Source organism: Pongo abelii, chromosome 6 (assembly GCF_028885655.2).
Source record: "Pongo abelii isolate AG06213 chromosome 6, NHGRI_mPonAbe1-v2.0_pri, whole genome shotgun sequence".
In the NCBI taxonomy this organism is placed as follows: domain Eukaryota; kingdom Metazoa; phylum Chordata; class Mammalia; order Primates; family Hominidae; genus Pongo; species Pongo abelii.
The window spans coordinates 63,267,997-63,293,613 of NC_071991.2; the positions used below are offsets into that span (position 1 = coordinate 63,267,997).

The following is a 25,617-nucleotide window of genomic DNA, read 5'->3' on the forward strand; positions in this document are numbered from 1 at the left end:
TTCTCGAGGGTACTGGCTTCAGGACTGGCTAGATTCTTATGGCTATTTTTCCAAGAACAGCAATGCTTGTGCAACATTTTTAGACAATCTATATGTCTTGGAAATGCATGAAAAATGGTCATTTTGCCCTTGAAAAATGGTTTTTAATATGTGTTATGTTAATTCACAAGCCTTCTGGTGTGCATATGAGATAAATATAGTTGCCAGCCTGCTACTTTTATAATAGTTTTCTCTGGAATGTGGGCTTTCGATTAACTACTATCTAAACACCTTTAGAGGGCTCTATCTAATCATAATAATTGATCACATTGGGGCTTGGGTAAGAACTAATTAACATGTACATACATATTATATACCCATGTTAATGTAATTTAATGTAAATTATGAACAGTATAACAAGTTTTCATTATGTTTGTCTTCTCTTTCTTCAAAGTCCTGCTTCTCTTTTTCCTGCTGATCAAATGGATACTAGAAACTTTTAGGCACTGGGATGGCCCAAAGCCTGGTATAATCTCTCCTTACCAATTACTTTATGTGGGTACAGGGGTGGGGAGTGAAGAAGTTTAAACAGTTAAATTCTTGGTTACCGGCTTAGCTCTAAGAACAAAAATCAAAGGTCTGAAACAAATATCCAAAAGTAGATCCTTGACAAAATAAGATCTTTTAAGTTTTTTTTATGTTAAAATTTACAACTTGCAATTTTAGGGGCAACAAGTAGCTCAGCATAGATAAAAAAGTAATGGAAACAGTTTATTTTAAATATGTTCTTTTGAGGATGACTATAGCCCTCCTAGTGTTCTCTCCAGTCTGAGCCACTGGGAGCATGAAAATGCTCAAAGAGCTCTTTCCTTTCTGAGACAACCTTAAAATTTACCGAACTGTCTGGGCGTCAACTGTTTTCTCTGAAAAAGCCAACCCTCCTGTGTTTCTGATTCTGAGCCTCAGAAGGGGATGCACTACACTGCCCTCAAGTCCCCTTACAAAGGTCTCTATTAAGGCCTCATCTAAGCAGTGGGTATTATCATCCCAGAAGGTTACATTCCTACAATCATAAGCCTGCTTGGACTCTGGAAGCTTCTTTATGAATTCAGTTGCATTTCAGGCAGAAATGCCAAAGGCACCGAGCCTGGATACCGGAGACACTAAGGGAGGCCAATGCTGTATCTTGCATGAGGGTGGCTACTTTCAGGAATGTCACCTGCTGCTAAATAGACCTAGACTCAAGTACCAGCTCTGCCATCCAACCAGCCCTGTGGCCTTGAGGCTCTCCAGACACTCGGATGCTCACTTTTCTCATCTTTATATAGAGAATGACGACTCCTAACCTAGGAGCTTTGTTGTAATGATTCGAGATAAGGTAGCCTGTGAATTGCCTACTGACAAGAACCTTTGCATGACTCAGCTGAAAACTAAATAGCCATTCCTAGACCTGCTGAGACAGCTAGCAGAGCTTGCTGTGGATGGAGTCAGCACATTCCTCAGGTGCCCCCTAATGCTGGCCTGTGCTCCACTGGTTCCTGTAATACTCAGCCAAGGGGGCCATCCCAGAGGACACTGGGTGGGAGAACCAAAGGTCTGTATGATGTTTGCCTGAGAAGGCATAAAGGAGTTGTCCACTCAAATCCCTTTAATTTATAATCAAAGGGAGTGTTACACACTAGGTAGGGGCAGAGTTGGACTTGTATGAGATAATGATTGACGCAGGAGCCAAGTATTGGGGAGGGTCCCCAGAGAATCTCTGACCTGCCTGTGCATTGGGAGAACATGGTGGAGCCATAGGAAATTTGCACCATTTGCAGTGGGGAGGAGCCTGGCCTCTACAGCTCCTGTGCAGTGGCCTGGTATTCAATCTGTGAGGTTGGAGTGTGTTAGCAGGATCCCCTCTCACTTTTCTGAGAGTTTTTTTTTTTTCTTTTCGCTCAATAAATTCCATTCCCTCCACCCTTCAATGTGTCTGTGTTCCTAGTCCTTTCTGGTTGGGCGACAAGAACCCAGTTTTAGCTGAGCTAAGGAGCAAAATTCTGCAACAACAATATACATTAAAAAAGAGTTCTGTTGACTCCAACGTCAACCCATATACTATGATAACAGTGTTAGTAATCTAAACGAACCTGTTTGTTCTCAGGCACTACCGAGCGTCCCAGATATCTCTAAGTGAGGGGAACAACGAAGTTCTTCCTAATAGTTTTAATTTTAGAGTACAATAGCTAGACAGTCTCTCAGAAGATGACAGCCATCGCTGTCCGCAGAGCCCCTCACCATCTTTGCAGACATCATGAACACTGACAGAACTGCTTGGACTCTGCAAATCGCCATGCACAGTGGTGTTAAGGGAGCACTCTGCTGGGCGGGCCAGCTCTGCCCTGGCCCTCCTCTGTGTTTATGCCCAGTGTCTTCCCTGAAACTTAATACTCACTTGGAGGATGACCCAGTGTCCTCCTTTGGAAGCTTTCTCCAGTGCCACTTCTGCCACCGTCTCCTGACCTTGTCCTAAAGACACATTGTGGAATTTTCCAGAGTCAATTGTAAAGCCAAGTCTTTTGCCTGTGGGAGAATACACCATGGTGAGAGGAAATGTCTATGAAGGAGGGTGAGAGGAACCTGGAATTCTGTGGTCTAATGCACATCTGTGGTCACCGCAGCCATTTTCTGAGTGACTTTCCTGAAGAATCCCAAACAAACTTCTGTTGTATCCACAAGCAGCATTTTGAGCTCTCCACAGCTGCCTCATTGCAAGCATTAGAAAAGCCTGTGGAAGCCAGTTCCTTTGGTTTTATGATAATGAAGCTTTTGACATTTTGATAGATGGCAGGCATTGTTATGGAGCTTTATAAACTCTTGCAGGAGTAGCAAAGCATTTCTCTCATAAAAAGGAGCAACATGTGGTAGATATCACATCATTTTTTTGAATGGATCTGTTCATTGGGTAAATGCACAAACCTCTCACCTTGTGAGGCTGCATTTAAATTGAGCACAGTCAGGTCACAGCTATATTAACCTGGTATTCTTGGTGCAGGCCGTGGGGAATGGTAATCCAGAACACAAAGGCGACAGTGCCTTGCGCAATCAAATACACTTGCTCTAATGACCATTATTTAGTCACAGGGGGCACAAGATTACATGAGCATGTGGAAAATTGCCCTCTGGCCCTCATATAGTCAAAAGGTGGAAAACAGTACAAAAGAAACTTGCATTATGCCAGCCAGATGAATGTTCCATTTCAACATTTCTTCAGACTATGGTGTTATTAGCTTTACATTTTCCATACACCCAATCTTCAACAAATTTAAAAAAAAAAAAAGAAACTAAGATCACTGTGAACTGAAAGGAAGGGAAGGGGATGGGGGTGAAAGGGAGGGAGGGAGAAGGGGTGGGCCAGCGAGCCTCCTGGCCACTCACCAAGAATCTCCAGGTCTTTAAGGGCATCTACCCCTGGAGACAGGATGAAGAATATGGGGGTGGCTGGGTTGCTTTCTTCGAATGCTTTAACTAAGTCCAATCTGGTCCTCTCCACATACTTTGCACCCAGTTTTTCCTCTACAAAATTTCTATAAAAAACAAGAATACAAAAAACATGATCAGTGGTTTTGACCTTGAAAAGAGTCACCATTTGGATAAGCTTAAACCACACAGGCACACGATAGAAGTAACCAGGTTTATTACATGGGATGTCTTGTGAGAATAACAATATGAATCCAGCTAGATGTATGCGGTAGGTGTGTCAATGAAATCCTTCTCTTCCTTAGAAGCTCTGAAAATCAGAAGCCTACATTCCACTTTGGGGGGCTACTGAGACCCCCCTGAGTGCCATCAGCTGTCTGCTATGGCTTTGTATCCCCCAAATCCCCTGCCAGATTCCCCCATTACTTATTAACAGTTCATTAGATTTGCCACAGTGCAATTTTCCAGCCTGCTGGGCTTCTCATGAATATACAAATGCTTTTTGGGGTGTTTCTAACACAGGGAGGCTCAATTAAGCAAGGATTATTTTCCAGCAGCATCAGATTTAGCAGAAAGTAAGTACTACTAAGCAGAATTAACTTGTAAAGTAGAGTTCAGCAGAGGCTTCTGCAAAGAGAAAATTGGCTGAACTAAACAAAGCAAAGGAAAAAACCTGAGGCACATGAATATTACTGAAGAAACACAATAGGGAAGGAAGTTGAGAACTCTTTGGTTGGTGAATTCAAATTAGAATAAGACTTGTGTGAATTAAGCAGCACATTACCATTTAGAAGCCAAGAGGGCAAAGAAAAAGGACACTTAAACCAAGATGTAGACAAGGGTTTCTGCTTTGAAATTGCATTGGTTGTAAAGTTATAGGGACTATGAGTGACTCTATGAAAGGAATGCATTTTTGTTTGACATGCAAAATCTTCAGAACCAAAATGCCATCACTGAAAGAAAACGATGGAAATTACACTTGGATAATGCATGAATGCATGTTCCTGGCCTCTGAACTCTGCTGACACCCATTTCTCTTCCAGGAATATTTCCATCAGTCCCCTGTCTCCCCTACTGATTTCAGAATTAAGCTTTTTCGGGAAGAATGTGCTGAGTCTGCCTAGCACATGGTTTAGTGTTTAGCAAAATTTAACAGTAGCAGTGATTATAATATCGAAATCTCAGCAGAATCACTCCCCATCAATATGGATGGTAAACACTTCCACCAGATCCTCCTAACTATTCAGACTACATTTCCTCTATGTTAACTAATATGTGTTTCCAAAAATGCTGACCAACCCACCTGAGAGCATATGTCATTCTGTCAGGACGCATTGCTCTCAGAATAATCAGCTTCTGTATTAAACTTTTCTTCTTCCATTCTTGAGGTAATTTTTCTTTTTCTGGACACTCGGATTCTACCCACTTTCTCCACTGCTTGGCAGATCCTTCCACATCTCGGTCTATGCCTCGAAATTCTTCCATGATGGCAATTGCCTGTAATATGATAGGGAAACAAGTAGGAATGGTGTGAATGATACTTTATAGTTTGAGAAGATGACTTGTGAATGTATCTAATCTTATGTAAAAAAACCGTGCTGGATAGTGTTCACTTTCCTCTTCAGATTTCCTCTTTTTTTTTTTTCTCTGCTGAGAGGGTAAGCTCAAAGGACACTTGAGCTAAGTTCCCTGGTTCCCTGACCTGGTTGGGTTTGGCCAACAGAAAGCAATGGCAGGAGCCTGGAAGACTGGAGAAGAGAGAGGTGGGGGTACTTCTGTCAGAGGCGTTTGAACCAGAGCAACTCCATCTTGAATAGGAGCTGGGTAAATTGGGGCTGAGACCTGCTGGGTTGCATTCCTAGGAGGTTAAGGCATTCTAAGTCACAGGATGAGATAGGAAGTTGGCACGAGATACAGGTCATGAAGATAAAATAGCTTGCAGTAAGGAAGCTGGCTAAAACCCAACAAAACCAAGATGGTGATGAGGGTGGCCTCTGGTTGTCCTCACTGCTACACTGCACCAGTGCCATGACAGTTTACAAATGCCATGGTAACATCAAGAAGTTACCCCATAAAGTCTAAAAAGGGGAGATATGAATAATCCACCCCTTGTTTAGCATATCATCAAGAAATAACCATAAAAATGGGCAACCAGCAGCCCTCAGGGCTACTCTCCCTATGGAGTAGCCATTCTTTATTCCTTTATTAATAAACTTGCTTTTGCTTTACAGACTCACCCTGAATTCTTTCTTGCGTGAGATCCAAGAACCTCTCTTGGGGTCTGGATCAGGACCCCTTTCTGGAAACATTTCTACTCCAGCTCTTTCTCGCAGGAATGTGGTTTGGCAGGGACTATGTTTCTCCGCCACAGGCCACAGATCCTCTACAGTTGGCTCTCTCCCATAATTTCATTTCTTGGTAGTTCCAGTAACTGTCCTTTTCCTCCTTTTTCCTTCCCCATCCCCTGATTGATTTCCTAATCCTTCTTGCCCATACTATGAAAATAGACTCTTGGTTAAACTTTCTTCATCACCCTTTTGCATGTGCCATCTGTTTCCTGTTAAGACCCTGACTGATACACATTTGAAGTTGAATTTTGAATTCTAAAGTTACAATCTAATTACAAATACTACTTTAAAAAGCTGAACATATATAAAAATAAGAGGTAACAGTTATTTTCAATGCACAGAAATGTTTCCTTCTTAGAAAAAAGAGTAGGGCAAAGCTTAGCCTATGTTGAACATCACTAAGATACTCCAGATCCTGGAAGAATTAACTTCTAACAATAGGGCCTTTGACAGAAAACTGCAATGAGGATTGATAATTGAGGTTTAAGGCAACTGTCACTTTTTTCTCTAAAATATTCTGTTTTGCTTAAACATTTTACAATGAGAATAAATGACTCTATTGTGGTGTAATTTAAAGAACTATTTAGAAAAATGGCGGAACGATTTAAAAAGAAAACAAAGGAAATTTTAAAAAATATTCATTGTATCATTTGGCTTTTATCAAAGGTCCTGACAGATTGTACATATTTATTAACTTTTCCACCCATACATAAGCCAAAAGCTCCTGTACATCTAAATGAGAAATTAACCAACTGAATAATACAAAGATTAATAACATCACATTATATAGTGCATTTCTACATTTCTACAACTGAAATGGTGCTTAATATATCACCTGTATTCTTTAATGTTTACATTTCAACACTGGAGAGAGCTAATATTTTAAATAAGATCCAGAAATTGAGAAACTGTATTCCTAACATACCTTGATAGCACTCCATGACTGAGAAGTTAGGAAGTCAACGGGACTCAGATGAATGTGTTCAACTGTGAATCGAAGCAGGAAATCCAATTCAAGGGGGTCTATCTCTTTCTTTCTCAACAAAATCTTGCAAGTAGACAAAATTGAAAAGGATTATTTGGTTTACATCAAAATCATGACACAGGAAGTAGTCACACATTTAACAGACATGACTGAGTAGGCAGAATCATACCTGCTGGGAACTCCAGTTGATATCTGTTCTATTGTTGAAATAGGGAATCTTAGATTATGTCAATGATCTCAAAACCATGATCAGAAATCTAACAGGAAATAATTATGAAGGCTGATTTATTCCAATTCTAACACCTATCACTATTAGCAACATATTTAAAATATGCATTCGTATAAAGTGTTTTATTATTAGATCAAACTTGTCTTAACACTTACACAAAATGAGAACGCCTCCAATGACAATGGATTAAATTACTAAACGGAAGGTAGAACCAGTATTATTAGTTAATTCTGGTATAGTAGTTATTCAATAAACTACAACGTATGTGAAAGATTTTTTAATATGTAAGGTTATATTGAGAAGAATGAGAAAATCTTTTATAGGTACAACTAAACACATTGTGAAGTGGAATAAACTTTAGACATTCTGGTCACAGAACTGATAAAAAATCCATAGTATATTTTGGAGAGTACAAATGAAGTATTCCTAATTTCCATATAAAAACCATAACATCCAAAAAGCTAAACAGGTAAAATTTTTGAGCTTTATATTATCTTAAAATTCCAGATATTTTCAAAAGGTGTTATGAGTGATAACATGCATTAAAATATTTTATTAGATATTAATTTTCTTGAGTTTATTTCAACAAACAAGTAATTATCCATATAGTTATGAAACTTTGATTTATATAGATTGTCGGGACTTGAGATTATGATATAGCTATGGCTTCCAAGGGGAAGTTTTAAATAGATGTTCATGTCATGTATTATCATCCCTGGTCTTTTTCTATTAATGAGCAGTACATACAAAACAAGTATTTCATGCCTGTAATCCCAGCACTCTGGGAGGCAGAGGCGGGCAGATCATGAGGTCAAGAGATCAAGACCATCCTGGCCAACATGGTGAAACCCTGTCTCTACTACAAATACAAAAATCAGCTGGGTATGGTGGTGCGTGCCTGTAGTCCCAGCTACTTGGGAGGCTGAGGCAGAAGAATCGCTTGAACCTGGGAGGCAGAGGTTGCAGTAAGCTGAGATAGCACCACTGCACCCCAGCCTGGCAACACAGCAAGACTCTGTCTCAAAACAAACAACAAAAAAACAAGTATTTCATTGTGTAATGCCTTGCTCCTGTTTATTCCATACATACTTCATCATTAGCTGCAGATGTGTATAAAGTGCCTTCTTTGGCACACACAGAATGGGTAAGACATAGAACTTTCCTTAACATTTGGATAGAAAAAGACATAAAGCAAACTAGCTGATAAAAGGACAATCTGCTTATTTTATCTAGGAATGTGGTCTGCAAGGGTTTTATTCTTATCACGAACCCTTTTTTTTTTTGAGATGGAGTCTCGCTCTGTTGCCCAGGCTGGAGTGCAGTGGCGCAATCTCAGCTCACTGCAAGCTCTGCCTCCCGGGTTCATGCCATTCTCCCGCCTCAGCTTCCCAAGTAGCTGGGACTACAGGTGCCTGCCACCACGCCTGGCTAATTTTTTTTATTTTTAGTAGAGACAGGGTTCCACCGTGTTAGCCAGGATGGTCTCCATCTCCTGACCTGGTGATCCACCCGCCTCGGCCTCCCAAAATGCTGGGATTACAGGTGTGAGCCACTGCGCCTGGCCATGAACACTTTTATTTAAACAAAGTCTTTCATAGAAATCCATGTGAAAAAGGAAAAAAAAAAAAGGAACCAGGTTTCACTGAAGGTGTGAGTAAGAAACCTGGAGCTCTCTTTACCTAGTTACTGCTGTCATTTTCTTAATTTTAATTGACAAATAATTATATATATATTTAAGTGGTACAGTGTGATGCTTCGATACATGTTTATATTGTAGAATGGTTAAATTAAGCTAATTCATATATCCATCACCTCACATACTTATCTTTTTTGTGATGAGATTTAAAATCTACTCCTTTAGCAATTTAAAAATATACATTATTAATTACACACAATGGAAAAAAAGGAAAATTCAGTCATTTGTGACAACATGGACGAACCCAGTCGCTGTTTTGTAAGGAGCCCAGCTCCACTCAGATCTGGATTCATAACCCTCATCTCAAAGAACCTTCCTGGTAGTGCCTGGAAGTTTCTTTACAGGACCCGAGAAGGTGAGAAGAATGTCTCGTGAATGTTTTTCAGGGTGACCGCTGTGGTAGGAGCGTAATGTGTATACCCACCCCACCGGCCCCACTCCCCAAACCAAAGCACTGGGACCTAGGAGAAGGCTGTCACATGCCCAAGTTCCCTGTGGGAAGCAAATTCCCCTCATGCCACCAAGAGCTTCCGAAAAAAAAAAAAGGTCTATTATATTTTGCTTCAGCAGAAATAAAATATATAATAAACAGAGGCATCTGCCTTTGGTTCTGGGGATCCTTTTTCAAGTAACTGATCTCCTTACCTGAAAAGCCATCTGGGACAGGAAGGTGAGCTTGTCCTTCTCAAACAGTGCCTGGCTGGTGTAGAGGAAGACAGCGTGGGTGATGCTCTCCATCAGGATAGAGATGCGTCCCTGCATGTCTTCCACCTTGTCAGCCTGCTCGATCGCTCTGTGGAACAGCACGTTAAAAGCCTGGGAAATTTAATGTGACCATTAAAATGTGACAATTGGTGCCTGGATGTCTAGCTAGCCCCAGATACACAGGGCAATGGTTTAAAGTTTATCTATAGGGAGTCAGAATGAGGCAAAATTTTTAGGAGGGTTATAGTTTCTGGCACATGGTACATGCTCATTAAATGTTTGCTGTCATTACTGTTATTATGGATATGATTCCATGAAATCCATTCAATCTCCTTCCAAGCAACTGAATTGCATAATTTTCTCTCCTTCTGCCCATGTACTTAAAATAATATTTTAATATTTAATTGTGGTAGGATACACATAAAAGATACCATCTTAACAATTTTGTATGTGTACATACATTCAGTTCAGTAGTGTTAAGTATAGTCACATTCTTGTGTAACCACAAGAAATGTGGAATTTTTTTTGTCATGAACATAAATTATACTGTTTAATGCAGATTCAAGGCTATACATTTTTGGGGGAGTAGGTTTTACTTGCAGTACAGATTCTCTTCACCTAAGATTACAAAAATACGACACAACGTGATGAGCCCAATTTAAAAATTACATGTGGCAGTCCATACTAACACAAATAGCTCCCAAAGAGGAACAAGAAAAGCTAAATCCAGTTGTCACTAGGATGCCAGAGCTTTTTCATGTTGCAAAACTGAAGCTCTGTATCCATTAAACAACTGTATATTCTCCCTTCCTCGTATCCCTGGCAACCACCTTTATTCTACTTTCTGTTTCTATGAGTTTGGCTATTATAGGTACCTCACTGATGTGGTTTGGCTGTGTCCCCACCCAAATCTCATCTTGAATTATAGCTTCTATAATTCCCATGTGTTGTGGGAGGGACCTGGTGGGAGATAACTGAATCATGGGGGCAGTTTCTCCCATACTGTTCTGGTGGTAGTGAATAAGTCTCACGAGATCTGATGGTTTTATGAGGGGAAATCTCTTCCTCTTGGCTCTCATTCTGTCTTGCCTTCTGCCGTGTAAGAAGTGCCTTTCGCCTTCCGCCATGATTGTGAGGCCTCTCCAGCCACGTGGAACTGGGACTCCATTAAACCTGTTTTTCTTTATAAATCACCCAGTCTCTTGGGTATGTCTTTATCAGCAGTGTGAAAACAGACTAATACACTCATATAAGCAGAGTCACAGTCTTACTGTGACTGGCTCATTTGAATTAGAATAATATCAACGTTCATCCATGTTGTAGCATGTATGAGAAATTTGTTCATTTTTAAGGCAAAAGGATATTCAACTGCATGGATATACAACATTTGATTAATCTATTCATCCACTGATGGACATCTGGGTTGCTTCCACCTTTTGGCTATTGTAAATAATGCTACTATGAATTTGGGTATTTGGATATCTCCTAGAGACACTCTTTTGATTCTTTTGAATAAATAGCTAGAAGTGGAATTGCTTGATCATATGGTAATTCTATTTGTAATTTTTCTGAGGAATTGCTACGCTGTTTTCCATAGTGGCTGTACCATTTTGCACCCCCACCAAAAGATTCCAATTTCTCAACGTCATTACCAACACTTGTTATCGTTTTTTTTTGATAGTAGCCACCCTAATGGGTGTGAGGTGATATCTCATTGTGGTTTTGATTTGCATCTCCCTAAAAATTGGTAATGTTGAGTATTTTTTCATATGTTTGTTGGCCTTTTTTGTTTGAGACAAACTTTCATTCTGTCATCCAGCCTGGAGTGCAGTGGAGTGATCATGGCTCACTGCAGCCTCAACCTCCCAGTCCTAAGCAATCCTCCCACCTCAGCCTCTTGGGTAGCTGAGACCACAGGCATGTGTCATCACACTTGGCTAATTTTTTGAATGTTTTTTGTAGAGACAGGGTTTCTCTGTGTTGCCCAGGCTTGTTGATCATTTTTATAACATCTTTGGAGAAATGTCCACTTATGTCCTTATTTTAAAATCTGGTTATTTGCTGTGTTTTGTTGTTGTTGTTGTTGTTGTTCCCATGTACTTTCGGGATGCCCTTTGGTCACCTCTTCTTCCTTTAAAGATCACTCTTGATATTTATTACTCTCATTAATGCCTTGGCGATAATGGCGTTGTATGAATTGCTATATCTCTCTATATAAATATAAATTTGAAAAATATATCTATGTATATAAATAGCTATCAATATAAAAATATCTATTTATTTATTTTTGGATGGTAGGGACCAGAGACCACAGATTAATTCACCTTGAAGTATGTATATTTGAGTGAAAGTAAAATCCTACAATGACAGATATATACAGTAAACATTGGTAAGAAGGCATTAACGACGTATAGCTTGAGTATGTCTTATCTGAAACGCTTGGGGCCAGAAGTGTTTCAGATTTTGGATTTTTTCAAATTTTTGAATATTTGCAAATACATAATGAGATACCTTGGGGATGGAACCCAAGTTTAAACACAAAAGCATTTATAGGTTGGGCTTGTGGCTCATGCCTGTAATCCCAGCACTTTGGGAGGCTGAGGCAGGTGGATTACCTGAGTTCAGGAATTTGAGACCAGCCTGGCCAACATGGTGAAACCCCATCTCTACCAAAAATACAAAATTTAGCCAGGCATGGTGGTGGGTGCCTGTAGTCCCAGTTACTTGAGGGGCTGGGACAGAAGAATTGCTTCAACTCGGAAGGGGGAGTTTGCAGCGAGCCGACATCACACCACTACATTCCAGTCTGGGTGCAAGAGTGAGACTCCATCTCAAAAAACAAAATAAAATGAAAAACAAAATTCATGTATGTTTCACACACACCTTATACACATAGCCTGAAGTCAATCTTATACAATATTTTAAACAATTTTGTGCATAAAGTACACGAGGTCAGGTGTAGAATTTTCCACTTGGGGAATCTTGTCAGCATTCAAAAAGTTTCGGATTTTGGAGCATTCCGGTTTTTGGATTAGGATGCTCAATCTGTACTAACCTGATATTTACACTTTTTTAAAATCAGTTTTTCATTTACATACAATAAAATGTGGCTATTATATGTACAGTTTGATGAGTCTTGACAAATAGATATATTCTAATAATAACCATAGCAATCAAGATAAAGAACCTTTCTACTTACATCACCAGAAAAAGTTCTCATGTGCCTATTTACAGCCAATTCCCACCACCATCCCCAGCCCCAGTCAATTACTGACCTGCCTCTGTCACTGTAGAATAATTTTGCCTTTTCTATAATTTCACATAAATAGCATCATATGGTATATACTCCTCGGTGTCTGGCTGCTTCTTTTCAACATAATGTTTTGGTGATATATCCATGTTGTTGTGTGTACCAACAATTCATACCTTTATGTTTTGAGTAATAGCCCACTGTGGGAACATGCAAAATCTGCATGACTATTAATGTGTCAGTCCTTTGTTTTTAGACTTTGGCTTTTATGAATAAAGTGTCTATGAACATTTGTTAAGCTTTTTGCAGGCATACATTTTTATTTCTCTTAGGTAAACGCCTGGAGTAAAAGTGTGAGATCATATTTTGTAACTGTGTATTTATCTTTATAAGAAATTGCCAAACTGTTTTCCAAAATGGTTTATTGTATTCCTACCAGCAATGTGAGAGAGTTGTAGTACCATATCTGTGCTACAGTTGCTATTAACAGTCTTCTAAAACTTTAGCCATTCTGTGGGCATAGAATAAGACCTCATTCTGCTTTTATTTTGCATTTTTCTGATGCCTGATGAGCATTTTTAATGTGCTTGTGGATAATTCATATGTGTTATTATATGTCTGTTCAACTCTTCTGAGTTGTACAAGTTCTTTTTATATCCTGATACAAATTCTTTGTTTTATATATATGTATTGAGAATATTGTCTTTGCTTGTCTGTGGCCTACCTTTTCATCTTCATATCTTTTGAAAACCATAAACTTTTAAGCTTGATAAGGTTCAATTTATTTTTTATTTTCTATTGTGTCCTAAGAAACCTTTGCCTAACCCAAAGCCTTCTCTTATTTTTTTCCTAGAAAATGTATAGCTTAATAAATTCATTTTGAATTTTTTTATATAGTATAATAGTTTGAGGTTTATTTTATGTCATGTGGATATCCAATTGTTCCAGCACCATTTGTTGTAAAAACTATCCTTTCCTCATTGAATTGTCTTGGCTCCCCTACTGAAAATCAATTGACCATGCATTTGTGGGTGTACTTCTGGATTCTCCAATCTGTTCCACAGATCTATGCATTTTTCTTCAGGCCAGTACCACAACATCTTGATGCGTGTAGACATAAGTCTTAAAATCAGAAACTGTAAGTCTTCCAACACTGTTTTTTTTCTTTTTCAAAATTGTTTAGCTATTTTAAGTCCTTTGAATTTTCACACAAATTTTCAGGATAAGCTTGCCAATTTCTACTAAAAGGAAAAAGGAAATGTCTTCTGGTGTTTTGATTGGGACTGAATTGAATCTATAGATCAGTTTGGAGCGAACTGACATCTTAACAATATTGAGCATTCCAATTGATAAACATGGTATATCTATTTAGTTAGGCCTTAATTTTTCTCAACAATATTTTGTAGTTTTTAGAATACAAACCTTGCATATATTTTATTAAAATTATTCCTAAAAAGTTTCATGGCTTTGGAAGCCACTGTAAATAGTGCTAAGATACTGATTTTATTTTCCACTTGTTTTTCACGTACAGAAATACAAGGTATACTGTATATCAACCTTATATTCTGCAAATTGCTAAAAATTCACTTCTTAGTCCTGTCAGGGTTTTGGTGAGTTTCTTGGGATTTTCTATATACATAATCAGGTCATCTGTGAAAAAAACAGAGTTTTGCTTCTTCTTTTAAATCCCTTGCCTTCTATTGTCTTACTGTACTGACTGTAACTTCCAGTGCAGCATTGAATAGATGTGCTGAGACAAAGATATCCTTGTCTTGTTCCTGATTTTAGGGAAAAGCATTCCATTTTCAACATTAAGTATAATGTTAGGTGTAGATTTTTTCTAGATGCATTTTATCATGTTGAGAAGTTACCATCTATTCATTAGTTGAGAGTTGGTTTTTTTTTTAACTCATTTGTTGAAATTTTTCAAGTTCTTTGCATCAATTGAAATGACCATATGAGCTTTTTTTTCTTTTATTCTGTTAACTGATTAATTACACTTCGTGATTTTTGAATGTTAAACCAATTTGATTCTTGGCATACATTCCAGTTGGTCATAATACATTGTGCTTTTTATATGTGGTTGGATTCAATTTGCCAACATTTTCTGGAGGAGTTTACCAACAATGTTTACAAGGGGGACTGCCCAGTATTTTTCTTTTATTGTAATGCCTTAGTGTAGTTTTGGAATTTGGGTAATACTGGGCTGACACTGATGATCTAGTTTTACTCTTCTCCTCACACATGGTTACTTTCAAACTCCAACCACACTGTGTTGTTAAAAGTTTTGCATACTAGTTCTGTACTGTTAGGAAACCTGCTAGTTATGCTTGATCCTTTCCTCTTTATTATTGCCCATAACCAGTCCATCTCCAAGAGCCAATGATTCCAGCTTCAAATCATATCTCAGGTCTGTTCACGTATCTCTGAGTCTTTTGTCATCACATCAGTTATCTGCTTGAAATCTTCCAATGGCTTCTCGTTGCACACAGAATATAATCCCCAAATTCCATACACAGTGGTCTACAAAACTCTGTGTGATTAAGACTTTCCCACCTCTCTAGATTCATTTCTTGCTACCTTTCCCCTTGCTCATTACCCTGCAGCCACAGAAATTCACTCACTACCTGGAATCCCTGAATTCTTTCATCTCACACATTCCTGTTTTCTCCAAATGCTCTTTACATAGCTAAGTCCTACTTATCCTTCAAAAATAAATGTTACTTCCTCTGGGAGGCCTTCCCTGAGCCCCCAGTAAAGCAGCCTCTCCACCTCTATCATTCTGTCTTACAATACTTTCTACTTTTATAAACAGATGTATGTTAATAAAGGTGGGACTATATCTATGTGTACATATATATCTATATGTATCTACATATAGATATACCTCCACCCTTATGTTTTTTCCAAAACTATACACTCAAGTGACAAGCATCTGACATGATGAGTGATCATAATAAACATTTGTCTAAAAATGGATGAGCAGATGAACAGAATGAATGAGCACTGCCCAGCAGGCAGCAGCATGATACAAGGTACGGAGCACGGGCGTTGGAAACAGTTACAGGTTGAAATGCTGGCTTTTACAATAACAAATGTAAATTCTTGGGCAATTTATTTGAAGTTTGAAAATCTCATCCTTATTTTTTAAATGGGGATATTATATTCTTTATTGAGATGTAATAGGGATAAAGAATGAGCCAAAGTATAAAAATGCCTTGCATGTAATAGTGACTTAATAAATAGTTGTTATTATTTTTCTTTCTTTAGCAAAGAAATATGAGCATTCTCTTTCCAAGACATATTTCCACAAAGACAAAATAGGAGCCTCAAGAAAAATTCCCTTAAATTTGAGAGTCTGCTGGCCAGGCGCAGGGGCTCATGCCTGTAATCCCAACACTTTGGGAGGCTGAGGTGGGCGGATCATGAGGTCAGTAGATCAAAACCATCCTGGCTAACACAGTGAAACCTCATCTCTTCTAAAAATACAAAAAATTAGCCAGGCGTGGTGGCAGGCGCCTGTAGTTCCAGCTACTTGGGAGGCTGAGGCAGGAGAATGGCGTGAACCCAGAAGGTGGAGCTTGCAGTGAGCCGAGATCACGCCACTACACTCCAGCCTGGGCGAGAGAGTGAGACTCCGTCTCAAAAAAAAATTAAGAGTCTGTTCAGGAGCAATACACCAATATAATATGATGCCGTATGCATAGTTTAATTACCTCAAAGCCTTACTGAAAATTATAAATGAAAATTCCTGAGAATAAGAATTTTGCTTTTGTTATTTTGTTAACCAGATCCTCATTACTCCTCACTGGGTACACTGATGGCTTAAAAATACATTCTGGCTGTGCGTGGTGGTTCACGCCTGTACTCTCAGCACTCTGCGAGGCCAAGGAGAGGGGATGATTTGAGGTCAGGAGTTCGAGACCAGCCTGGGCAACAGGGCGAAACCCTGTCTACTAAAAATACAAAAATTAGCCAGGCATGGTGGTGCACTCCTGTAGTCCCAGCTACTCAGGTGACTGAGGCATGAGAATTGCTTGAATATGGGAGGAAGAGGTTGCAATGATCATGCCACTGCACTCCAGCCTGGGCTACAGAGTGAGACTCTGTCTCAATAATAGTAATAATAGTTATTATCAATAATAAAATAAATTCCAATTTTCCAGAAACAAATTGAACTCCTAAAGTTCTCCATATTTCTTAGCTCATTCAGCATTACCTTCAAAGAGAATTGGTAGAGGGGGTTGATTTTTTGGAGGTCATTAATAACAAAATAAAGAAGAGATGCTCTTGCTGCCACTGGTCTGTAACATTCTCGGGCCTCGTTGATTTTTCTTTCATTTTCTTTGGCTTCAATCACCTATGGTGGGATCAAACAAAATAAGTAACTTATTTACTCTTCATATTCTCTATGCATATCCAAGGAATGGAAGGACGTACCTGAAATGAAAAATTATGAGTATTAAAATAGATAACATGCATGGCATCCACGTGCTCGAGCTTTTCTAAAATGATTACATTCATATTTTAAAACAATTTTTTTTAATAAACTGAGTTTCAGTGAGAATGGACATAACTCTAGTGGTTTTCTAGGTTACATATTAAACAAACCTAGTTGTTTTCGGTTCTATAGAATTTGTTTCCGAGTAATGTCACCTTCCTGCCTCCCCTCTCTCTTTCAAGGCTTAATAACCCAGCTATATCACCTCCCAGGGATGGCTCTTAAAACTCTGCTGGGTCAATTCAACGCCAATAACTTTATTAGGCAACAAAGCATACAAAAGCAGTCAAGGTCAGTAATATATCCAGTAACTATGCTTACTAAAAAGCCTTAATATAAAGACTCTCATGCCTAATTCTAACTTCGCACTGGATCATCCATATGTCCATATATTTCCATTTAGTTTATCTTTATGTATTAGCCTCTGGGTACATTCAGAGAGATAATTAAAAACGAAAAACCACCACCACCATCAACCAACATATCAGTTTTACCCAAGGCTCAAATATCTATTTCTTTTATCTAGGACTACTGCTCGTCCCATAGGATACAGTATTTTCCCCAATCTTCTCTATAGAGTTGACTCATAATATTTGTGTATAAAAGGAAATAAAATGTAGGGCAGAGAAGGAAGTCACTACATGGTGATATATTAAGAAGACAGGAAGACACATTTTAAGAGACAATTAGAAGTTAACTTCAAAGCTAAGTTAATTTACTTAATTGTTCTAACTTTACCATCTTAGGAGCCACCTAATATTCACTTACTTGAAAAGATAGAGTAATTTGGGATTCCATTTCTTCGCTTAATTTAAGACAAATATAAAGGATGTGTAGTGACACAGCTTCTGCTGGGTAATTAACAGATTACTTAGTAATAAGGATATTCCAGAAAGCAAATAAGGGCCTAATTCACACTGAAACAATGGAATTTTAAGGGTTAATGGTCATTTGTGAAAGTCCAAAGTGCACATCACACATAAGGCATATTGGAACCCACGTTGGACATTAGCAGGAAGCCTATTTAATAAAAATTTGTACTGGCTTTTAGGAAATGTCATTTTTCCTGGGGTGAATAGTGCATTTGAGTACAGCAAGAGATTATCCTTTGCTCAGTATCCTGCCACGGCAGGACAAAACTTTCCTCTAAGTTTTGTAAACAAAACTTTCACTCTAAGAATTTCTTTAAAATGTCCAACAGCTTGGAGAACCTGCAGAGAAACTGTAGGATATGAGTTTGGAAGAGCCGGATGCAAAGGCTTTTCAGATTTTCAGCCATAGAAGCCAGCAGGCCTCAGCTTTCTTCACATTTGGTCACCCAGGAAAAATAATAGCCGGACAGTGTCTAATTTGAATGAGATCTCTATGGAATTAGGAGAAGCATACATTCAACCATCTCCATCTCCATTTACAATCCCACACAGTCCAGTTGCAGCTTATTAAATCACCTGAATTCCACACGCTGGTCCTCTTAGAGGAATTACCAAGTCTGATTACATTGCCCACCCCATGTGCCTCATTCAAACAGACCATTAGAATCTGTCAGGCATCCTCTGCCCTTCCTACCTTGTGCTCTATCTCTGCCGCGGTGGCCTTTGTTGCCTCCAGTCTCTCTACCAGTTTGGTGTCATCCAGAAAGCTTCCCTCTGCCGCAGAAAGGCGCAAAAGGAGATCGTCTTCCAGATATTTGAGCTCAATTTTAAAATCATTTTGGTGCTTTGTCAATACCAACTAATAAAAACCAAGAAAAGTGTGGGAAATGGTGGTTAAGTACTTTTTTTTTTTTTTTTTATGAGAGGAAGTCTTGCTCTGTCACCCAGGCTGGAGTACAGTGGTACGATCTTGGCTCACTGCGACGTCTGCCTCCTGGGTTCAAGCGATTCTCCTGCCTCAGCCTCCTGAGTAGCTGAGATTACAGGTGCCTGCCACCACATCCAGCTATTTTTTCTGTATTTTAGTAGAGACGGGGTTTCACCATGTTGGTCAAGCTCGTCTCAAACTCCTGACCTCAAATGATCCACCCACCTTGGCCTCCCAAAGTGCTGGCATTATAGGCGTGAGTCACTGCGCCTGGACAAGCACATGTTTTTAAACCAGAGTTTCCTTAATCACAAATTTCATGGAATCAGTATATAATATAACACTCTTAACATTAAAACCATACCAATCATAATTTTTAGAAATTCTTTAAAAAACTTCAGAAGGTATGTTAAGATCTAGTTGCACTCCAGGGCGCAGAGTATAAACACTTAACAATAATTTAACATCATGAACCACAGGAAGAATCTGTTTAAGAAAACATCAGAAACTTCTGGTTTCTGCTCAGACATATAAAGGCTTAGAAGTCTCATTTCCGTTCTCAAAATAGGAAAAAAACTCATCAATAATTCTTCTTACATACATCAGAGAACGGAGGTCACAGGGCAAATTGCCATCCTAAAAACAGGCAAACACAGAGAATCACAGCTTCTCAGGAACACTGACATGTAATTGGCTAATTGCTGAAGGTAGAGCTTGAGTTAAAACTTCAGGGGGGCCCAGTCTTCCTAGTCTCTACACTTCTTTGAGTTTTACCTCCAGGAAATGCCATCAGGTTCTTACAGTGAAGGTCAGATAAAATCTACACCAGCTCTGGGCTAAGGATGGGAAAAGTAAGCATTATGACATAAGCTCAGAGAGAAAGTAACCATTTTAAATATGTCCAGAACTTCCTGTTCTCCTTAACAAAAGCCTGCCCACAAGGGAAACTACTTGGCCAGTGCCTAATATGACCTGGATGTATTAGTCTGTTCTCAAGTTGCGATAAAGGACTTCCTGAGACTGGGTAATTTAAAAAGAAAAGAGATTTAATTGACTCATAGTTCTGCATAGCTGGGGAGGCATCAGGAAACTTATAATCATGGTGGAAGGGAAGCAAACATGTCCTTCTTTCCTTGGCGGCAGTAGACAGAAGTGCCCAGCAAAGGGGGAAAAGTCCCTTATAAAACCATCAGATCTTATGAGAACTCACTCACTATCACAAGAACAGCATGGAGGAAACCAATCCCATGATTCAGTTACCCCCCACTGGGTCCCTGCCACAACATACGGGGATTATGGGAACTACAATTCAAGATGAGATTTGGGTGGTGTCATAGCCAAACCATATCACTGGGGAAGGGCAGACTTCCTGTCCTTTAAAAAAGGCTAAGTAACTCTTCTGAAGGTCACATCCCAGTGATTCAGGGCTCCTAAAAAACCCTGAGATTTAATTATAAGATAAAAGAATGCTTCCCCTCCATAATATCTTACCAACACATTGACAGACTCCAGTATAATATCAGTGGATTATAACTGAGAGATTTGCAAAGCACAGATTCTATTTAAAAATCAGTTTTTAGGGAAACCTAAGAACAACAAGGGAGACAAAAACAAGGACACCAGGTAAAACTGAAGCTGCAATGAACATGAAACACAGCCTTAACTCCTAGCCCTAGAAACATAAAACGTCACACTAAACCGCTATTTACTTTTGTGACAGTTATCTAATACATCATGTCTGGTTTTCAAGGTTTTCAACAAATAAGTACAAGGTATACTTAGAGGCAAAAAAAAAAAAAAAAAAAAAAAAAAAAGAAGACAGAACGCAAACCTCAGAACAAGACTCTGATGTGGCAGAAATTTTGGAATTATCAGACTGGGAGTTAAAAATAACTACTTAATGTGCTAACGGGTTTAATGGAAAAGTGAACACCATACAAGACCACATGGGCAATATAAGTAGAGATAGAAACTCACAGAATGAAAAGGAAATGCTAGAAATAAAAAACAATGTAACAAAAATGAAGAATTTTTTTTCTTTTTCTTTTTTTTTTTTTTTTTTTTTTTGAGACAGAGTCTCCTCTGTCGCCCAGGCTGGAGTGCAGTGGCGCCATCTCGGCTCATTGCAAGCTCCGCCTCCCGGGTTCACGCCATTCTCCTGCCTCAGCCTCCCAAGTAGCTGGGACTACAGGCTCCCGCCACCACACCTGGCTAATTTTTTGTATTTTTAGTAGAGATGGGGTTTCACTGTGTTAGCCAGGATGGTCTCAATCTCCTGACCTTGTGATCTGCCTGCCTTGGCCTCTCAAAGTGCTGGGATTACATGCGTGAACCACCGTGACCGGCTGAAGAATGTTTTTGATGGTCTCATGAGTAAACTAGACACAGTGACAAGAATCAGTATGCTTAGACATATGTCAGTGGATACTCGAAAAAAAAAGAATAAAAATTAAAAAGGAAAGAATATCCAAGAACTGTGAGATACGTACAAGGAGAAGAAAGAAAAAAATGAGCAGAAGAAAGATTGGAAATAATGGTAGCTAAAAATTCTTCAAAATTAATGAAAGATACCAAACCATAGATCCAGGACACCCATAGCACATTAAGCAGGATAAATGCCAAAAAATCAACTCCTAGTCATTTCATATTCAAACTGCATAATATCAAAGACAATGACAAAATCTTGAAAGAGTCCACAGGAAATAAATTACCTTACCTATGAAGGAACAAGGATAAGAATTACATGGAACTTCTCTTGAGAAACTATGCAAAAAGGAGAGTTGAGTAAAATATTTAAAATGTTTAAGGAAAAAAACAATCAACAAATAATTTTGTATCTTATAAAATTATCCTTCAAAAGTAAAGCGTAATAAAAGCTTTCTTAGACCAAGAAGACCGAGGGATTTTGTTGTCAGTAGACCTGCCTTACCAGAAATGTTAAAAAGAAATTTCTTCATAGAGAAGAAAAATGATACAGGTCAGAAACTCACGTCTATGTAAAGAATGAAAGAGCACTAGAGAAGGAGTAAATGAAGATAAAATATGTTAGTTTACTAATTGAGCTGTCTGTTCAAAACAGTAATAACAGCAATATAGTCAGTGATTATAACTTATGGATAAATGAAATGAATGACAGCAATGTTATAAAGGATGAGAGGGAGGAAATGAGAATAGTCTATTAAAAGATAACTGCATTACCAGTGAGGCAGTAGTGTTATTTGCAAATGGAATTAGAGGCTGGGCATGGTGGCTCATGCCTGTAATCCCAGCACTTTGGGAGGCCGAGGCAGGTGGAACACCTGAGGTCAGGAGTTTGAGACTAGCCTGACCAACATGGTGAAATCTCATCTCTACTAAAAATATAAAATTAGCTGGGCATGGTGGTGCAAGCCTGTAATCCCAGCTACTCGGGAGGCTGAGGCAGGAGAATTGTTTGAACCCGGGAGGCAGAGGTTGCAGTGAGCCAAGATTGTGCCATTGCACTCCAGCCTGGGCAAGAAGAGTGAAACCTCATCTCAGAAAAAAAGAAAAAAAAAGAAAAAAGAAAATGGAGTTAGATTAGTTGTAAATGTATATTGCAAATGCTAAGGTAACCACTAAAAATTTTTTTAAAAGAAATACAATTTATATTGTACATATATAGCAATATATTTTGCTAAGAGAGAAGCGACACTGGAATCATATAATATGCTGAAAACCAAAGAAGGCAGAAGAGAAGGAAAAGAAAAATTATTACAAATACAAAATACATATATCATATTGTAATATATACATATTACAGCTATATATATATAGAGAGAGAGAGAGAGAGCGAGAGCGAGCACACAATATATATAGCTAAGACAGAAGGCACTGGAATCACAGAAAGTGCTCAATTAAAACCAAAGATGGCAGAAGAAGAGAAAAAGACAAACAAAACTAATGAGAAACAAGTATAATGAATAAAAACCAATAAAAATATGGTAGATATTGATCTAATTATAGCAACAATCTCTTTAAACGTGAATTATTGACATAGTAGATAAAAAAAGACCTAACTATGTACTGTCTATAAAACCCACTTTAAATATAAAAATTAAAAGGGGAGAGAGAGAGAGAGAGATAGAGAAAGATATATCATGCTAACACTAATCGAAAGAAAGCTGGGGTGGCTATACTAAGACAAAGTAGTTATCAGAATAAGAAAAATTATTGAGAACAAAGAAGTGCATTACATAATAAAAGGGTCTACTCTCCTTAAAAGCATAATAATCTTTTTTTTTTTTGAAACAGAGTCTCACTCTGTTGCCCAGGCTGGAGTGCAGTTGCGCAATCTTGGCTCACTGCAAGCTCCACCTCCCGGGTTCACGCCATTCTCCTGCCTCAGCCTCCCGAGTAACTGGGACTACAGGCACCCGCCACCATGCCCAGCTAATTTTTTTTTGTATTTTTAGTAGAGACGGGGTTTCACTGTGTTAGCCAGGATGGTATCGATCCCCTGACCTCGTGAGGATCCACCCGTCTCGGCCTCCCAAAGTGCTGGGATTACAGGCATGAGCCGCCGCACCCGGTCGAAAGCATATCAATCTTTAATGTGTATGCACCTAATAATGGAGTGTCAAAATACACAAGGCAAAAACTAAGAAATGCAAGGAGAAATAAACAAGTCCACAATTATAGCTGGACAATTCAAAACCCTTATATCATAATTTACAGATCCAACAGGCAAAAAATCAGCAAGGATACAGTTGAACTGTGCAACATCATCAATCAATGGGATCGAATGTCACTGACAGACTACTTCATCCACTTACAGAAGAATATACATTTTTCTCAAGCTCACATGGAACATTTGCCAAGATGCACCAAGCAACACACCAAAAAGGTTTAAAAGAATAGAAATCATACAAAGTATGTTCCAGACCACAACAAAATTAAATAAGAAATCAGTAACAGAAAGCTTAAAATTCAAAAATATTTGGAGATTAAACAACACAGTTTAAAATAACACATGAGTCAAAGAAGTCTCAAGAAAAACTTAAAAATATTTTGACATAAATGCAAACAAAAATACAACATATCAAGATTTGTGAGATGCAGCAAAAGCAGTGGTTAAAGGGAAATTTATAGCAATGAATGCATATATTAGAAAAGTAGAGAAGAAAACCTAAAGGTATTTATCTAAGCTTTTACCTTAGAAAATTAGATAAAGGAGCAATGTGAACCTGAAGCAAGCTTATGAATACATAATAAAAATCAGAGCAGAAGTCAGTAAAATTTTAACTAGAAAATCAATAGAGAAAATCAATAAAATCCAAAGCTGATTATTTGAAAGGATCAATAGAATTTATAATTCTCAAGCCAGGCTAGCCAAGAGACAAGAGAAGGCACCAATTACTAGTATGAGAAATGAAAGAGGGGCATAAATACCAATTCCATGAATATTAAAGGATAATAAAAGAATTTTATAAACCATTATATGCTTACAAATTTGATAACTTAGATGAAGTGAATTGATACTTTGGAGGGCAGAATCTACCAAAAATATACACATAATCTGAAAAGGCCTGTATGCATTAAATAAATTAACTCAATAATTAATAACCTTTCAAAACAGAAAGCACCAGGTCCAGATGATTTCACTGGAAGAAAAGAGTTAAGGGAGAAATAGTATCAATTCTCTACATTTTTTCTAGAAAACAGAAGCAGAGGAACATTTCCTATCTCATTCTATAAGGCAAGCATTACCCTAAGACCAAAATCAGATAAACCCATTACAGGAAAAAAACAAAAAAACTACAGACCGATATCTCTGATGAGCATAGTTGTGAACATCCTCAAACAATTAGCAAATCAAATCCAACGATGTACAAAAATAATTAAACGCCACGACCAAGTGGGATTTATTCCAGGTATGCAAGTCTGGTTCAAAAGTGAAGTAATGATATATAACAAGCCAAAGAAGAAAAATGTAGTCATACCAATAGATACAGAAAAAAACATTTGATAAAATTTAACAGTAATTTAATGATAAAAAACTCTCAGCAAATTAGAAGTAGAGGGGAACTTTCTTAACTTGATAAAGAAGATCTAAAAGAAGAGAATCATAGCTAACATTGTACTTAATGGTGAGAAGCTAGATGCTTTTGCCCTAAGATCAGGAACGAGGCAAGGTTCCACTCCTATTCAACGTTGTACTAGAAGTCCTAACTAATACATTAAGACAAGAAAAGGAAATAAAAAGTATATGGAATGGGAAGGAAGAACAAAAAATTGTCTTTGTTCACGCATGACATGATAATCTATGTGGAAAATCCCAAAGTATGAACGTAAGGCCTCTTGCAACTAATAAGCAGGTATAGCACATTTGCAGGATACAGATTAATATACAAAAACCATTGCTCTTCTATACACCAGCTTTAAACAATTGGAATTTGAAATTTAAAACACAATGCCATTTACATTAGTACCAAACAACTGAAACACTTAGGTATAGATTTCACAAAGTATGTTGAAGATCTGTCTGGAGGACTAAAAATCTCTGATGAAAGAAATCAAAGATCTAAACAATGGAGAGATATTGCATGTTCATGAATAGGAAGTCTCAATATTGATAAGCCATTCTGAATATTATTAAGCCATTATTGTTAAGTCATTACTTTCTGAAATTCAACACAATATTA

The 25,617-nt window shown here is 38.2% G+C and overlaps 1 protein-coding gene across 1 annotated transcript in view; it reads right to left on the reverse strand.

The window, feature by feature from the left end:
- Positions 1 to 25,617, reverse strand: part of DNAH11 (dynein axonemal heavy chain 11) — a 359,682-nt gene that overhangs the window by 32,793 nt on the left and 301,272 nt on the right. The window contains exons 67-73 of the mRNA XM_054559402.2: positions 18,722 to 18,886; positions 16,874 to 17,014; positions 9,345 to 9,515; positions 6,715 to 6,837; positions 4,745 to 4,938; positions 3,400 to 3,548; positions 2,417 to 2,544 (exon numbers count right to left, since the gene is read on the reverse strand). Coding sequence (XP_054415377.1) covers positions 2,417 to 2,544; positions 3,400 to 3,548; positions 4,745 to 4,938; positions 6,715 to 6,837; positions 9,345 to 9,515; positions 16,874 to 17,014; positions 18,722 to 18,886 — 1,071 coding nt within the window. The remainder of the gene's footprint in view (positions 1 to 2,416; positions 2,545 to 3,399; positions 3,549 to 4,744; positions 4,939 to 6,714; positions 6,838 to 9,344; positions 9,516 to 16,873; positions 17,015 to 18,721; positions 18,887 to 25,617) is intronic.